Below are 3,742 nucleotides of genomic sequence, written 5' to 3'. Positions count from 1 at the left end.
GGCTTCCTCAGCTAAAGGAATAATATAAAAATAAAAATCTTTTAGAATGCACCAGTATCCATTGAAGTGTCTACACTAAACTAACTTGCCATAGCATCAGCTAAAACTCCCTGTTTTCATTTAGGATGTTGCATTCATGTGTATTTCTTTCTTGTTGTTGCAACATGTATCATACGTTATCTAATCTTATTGTAAAAGATTAAAAAAATCTCTGATAATTAACCAAATCACATTGATAAACTTCTAAGAACTAGGGGTAAATGTATCAAGCTGAGAGTTTTCCGGCGGGTTTGAAAAGTGGAGATGTTGCCTATAGCAACCAATCAGATTCTAGCTATCATTTTGTAGAATGTACTAAATAAATGATAGCTAGTATCTGATTGGTTTTTCAAACTCGCTGGAAAACTCTCAGCTTGATACATTTACCCCCTAATCTGATAGGGTCACAAAATTTACATTATGTAATTATAACAGATAGACACAAACATGTTCTATTATAAGAATTTATTAAAACTGTATTAATCCACTAGTAACCATATAAGTTACATATATAGTTATCTATACAATAGCATGCACAGACATCATTAAGTGGAACATGATAATCAAAACACAAATAAACCAAAACAACAGAAATCGGGAAACAACTATAATCCTACAATTCTCTACTTTAATCCTATAATTTACTCTACTGATAGCAAATTTACATTGAGCCACAGTAGCCCATCAGAGTTTAGCTGCTATCTGTCTAGTGGCAATGTCTGACTGCTGTGGGCTAGAGCAAATTCTGTGCAATATTAGTAAACGTACCATATATTAAAATATTTACGGCAACACGACAAATCTTTTAAGAAAAGCGCACAGCTCGAAAGCAAAAAAAAAAAAATCAAAAAAAAAAAAAATCACACTTTCGGGAAAAACTCAAAGTTTATTAAAAGAACTCTATCTGAAAGTTAAAAAGCTAAATACAACACAAAATAGCATTAAAAGGTGAAATAAGATTTGCCTCTAATAATCCAGAAAGCAGTGAGCCATACAGGAGCAGTGGTATCCGATTACTGGATGACTACATTCAACAACCAACATAGAATTATTTCTAGAAATCACAATATATCCTTCTGCAAGTAGTAAATGAATAATAAGTTTGGAATGGATTTTATTTTAAATTCATATATTTTTTTCCCCTTGCAAAATAACATTTATAAGCAAAATAATTTAAAAAATCTCCGTACCTTCCTCATGTCTCTCCCCATGTTACTCTCAGTGTCCTCCATCCTGTTATTAGGAGCCATGCTAGTAGAGTAAGATCCCTGTGGTGTGGCCAGTCAGGCAGCCTATGTCTGAGTGTTAATAGGGAGCTCTCCCTTTATACCTCTCCATCTGCATAGCAGAGTGTGAATTGTTCCCTCTCTGGATGTTCCCACACTCAGCAGCCAATCAGAAGACAGGGCTGAGACAATGGAAGTGTGTAACAAGACCACAGCATCTGCTGCTGGTCATAAACCACAAGAGGAAGAGAAGTGTGGGAAAGACTTATAACCCGAAAACTTGGTGCAATTGATATCCTTACTCTTCCTCTCGCAGCTGTTGTTATCATAACATTGACTTTTTTTTTTTTTTTTAAAGCTCATTAAAACTCAATATAATACTGTGGCCCATGACTGGTCATAAAGATACGGCGTGTGTGTAGGCAGCAGACAGGCGTTAAGTACAGTTGTATAACGAGGTATGAAACGTGCGTCTTATGGCCTCTGGGATGCCATAGAGCAAACACAGACAGAGCACTTTATGTACTTTGTGTATGATCAGATCAGATTGTGTTATGGCACATAGTTTCAGTTAGGTATACCGCAATTATAATACAGTTCTTGGTGAATGTTAAAGAAATACTACAACTGGTCATCACCATCACCATTTATTTATATAGCGCCACTGATTCCGCAGCGCTGTACAGAGAACTCACTCACATCAGTCCCTGCCCCATTGGGGCTTACAGTCTAAATTCCCTAACATACACACACACACAGACACAAACTAGGGTAAATTTGTTAGCAGCCAATTAACCTACCAGTATGTTTTTGGAGTGTGGGAGGAAACCGGAGCACCCGAAGGAAACCCACGCAAACACTGGGAGAACATACAAACTCCACACAGATAAGGCCATGGTCAAATCTAGCCTCTAGTTATATAATATAAATGGCTCATTTACCGCTCTTATACTCCTCACAAAATGTTATTATCTACCATATATTTCTATTACGGAGTACTGAAGTGATGACGTCAGTACTCACCGATTATAGTGATAATCTATCTACTCCTTACTGTAAATTATAAGGGTATCACCAAATACATGAACAAGGCCAAAGACCAAGGGGTATATTTACTAAACGGCGGGTTTGTAAAAGTGGAGATGATGCCTTTAGCAACCAATCAGATTCTAGTTATTATTTATTTAGTACATTCTACAAAATGACAGCTAGAATCTGATTGGTTGCTATAGGCAACATCTCCACTTTTTCAAACCTGCAGTTTAATAATTATACCCCCAAATGCTGTTATAAAGTTCACAGAAATCCAAGGTGACTTTTAATGTCCGTAATAATTTACAGCAAGAAGAGAATTATTCCTTTATAATACACAAATTTGCCTAATAATCACTGAAGTGACGTCATTGGAAGTCACCGTTTACACAGCTATTATTAAGAGAAGCCGACCCAAATATTTGTATTACTTGAGAATTATAACAATACAATCACTTTATCAATATTATTTATTTATATTGGAGCGATATAATTGCGGGTGAGTACAACGTGACATAGAAGAAAGGATTTGGTATATGTAATCCTCCATTTAAGATGACTATAAACTCTCGTCATACTCAACATCAGACTGACACCTGATAGATCCCGATCAGACTCTGATTGGTATTTGTGTCTATAAACGCCAGTTATCTAAATGAGACTAATGGATATACTAATCTAATAAGGAAGAGTGGAGGAGTTGCCCATAGCAACCAATCAGATTCTAGCTCTCATTTGTCTAGTACAGTCTGGAAAATGATAGCTAGAATCTGATTGGTTGCTATGGGCAACACCTCCACTTTTCATTTATAGACGTTTTAAGGAATTTATCCTTAATTCTTTGCCAAAAAAGCGATGTCTATGGACATCTTCACTTTATAGAACCTTCCATTTTAAAAACAATGAAACGTATCAGTTGTCATAACAGAGTCTAACAACTTTGCAAAAGGTCTTGTTAGACCAGAGCTGGATTGTGAGCCCTGGCTGATAAAGAATGGGCAGCCAGGTCTATTAAAGTTACTTAGCATCACAATATCTAAATTTGTCTTGTTTTTTTGGGAATGAACTTCCCACAGCCACAACCTTACAAATGGCCTTTGATCTTCTCCGCGCCTTTGATGAGGAGTAGGACCAAAGTCCAGTCTGCCCCTCCTCCCCTCACCTCCTCTGTGCCTTGCACAAGTGTGTCACATCTCACAAGACAATGTAAAGCACACTCTGATGTATAGGGCGCTCTGGTAGGCAGGATTTTCCCAGACAGACACTTTTGGTTTTGTTGTTGGGGCATTTGAAAATTGCAATAAAAAATAAATAAATGTCTGTGTCTGAGACATAAGAATTTAAGAATTCCCCAACTTAGAAAAAATAAAATATGGCTAAAGGAATGCAAAATATAACAACACTGAGATCTGATACAGAAGGTGTCCACAGTAAAGACATATAAA

At 36.6% G+C, this 3,742-nt stretch overlaps 1 protein-coding gene across 1 annotated transcript in view; it reads right to left on the bottom strand.

The window, feature by feature from the left end:
* Positions 1-1,322, bottom strand: part of LOC142107704 (transcription factor HES-5-like) — a 4,853-nt gene extending 3,531 nt beyond the window's left edge. Inside the window, exons 1-2 of the mRNA XM_075191296.1 lie at positions 1,230-1,322; positions 1-11 (exon numbers count right to left, since the gene is read on the bottom strand). The exon at positions 1-11 is cut by the window's left edge and continues 170 nt beyond it. Of these exons, the coding sequence (XP_075047397.1) occupies positions 1-11; positions 1,230-1,289 (71 nt within the window). The 5' untranslated portion in view covers positions 1,290-1,322. The remainder of the gene's footprint in view (positions 12-1,229) is intronic.
* Positions 1,323-3,742: the final 2,420 nt, after the last annotated feature.

The sequence above is a fragment of the Mixophyes fleayi genome, chromosome 11 (assembly GCF_038048845.1).
Source record: "Mixophyes fleayi isolate aMixFle1 chromosome 11, aMixFle1.hap1, whole genome shotgun sequence".
Taxonomy (NCBI): domain Eukaryota; kingdom Metazoa; phylum Chordata; class Amphibia; order Anura; family Limnodynastidae; genus Mixophyes; species Mixophyes fleayi.
This window is presented reverse-complemented; position numbering and strand designations above follow the sequence as displayed.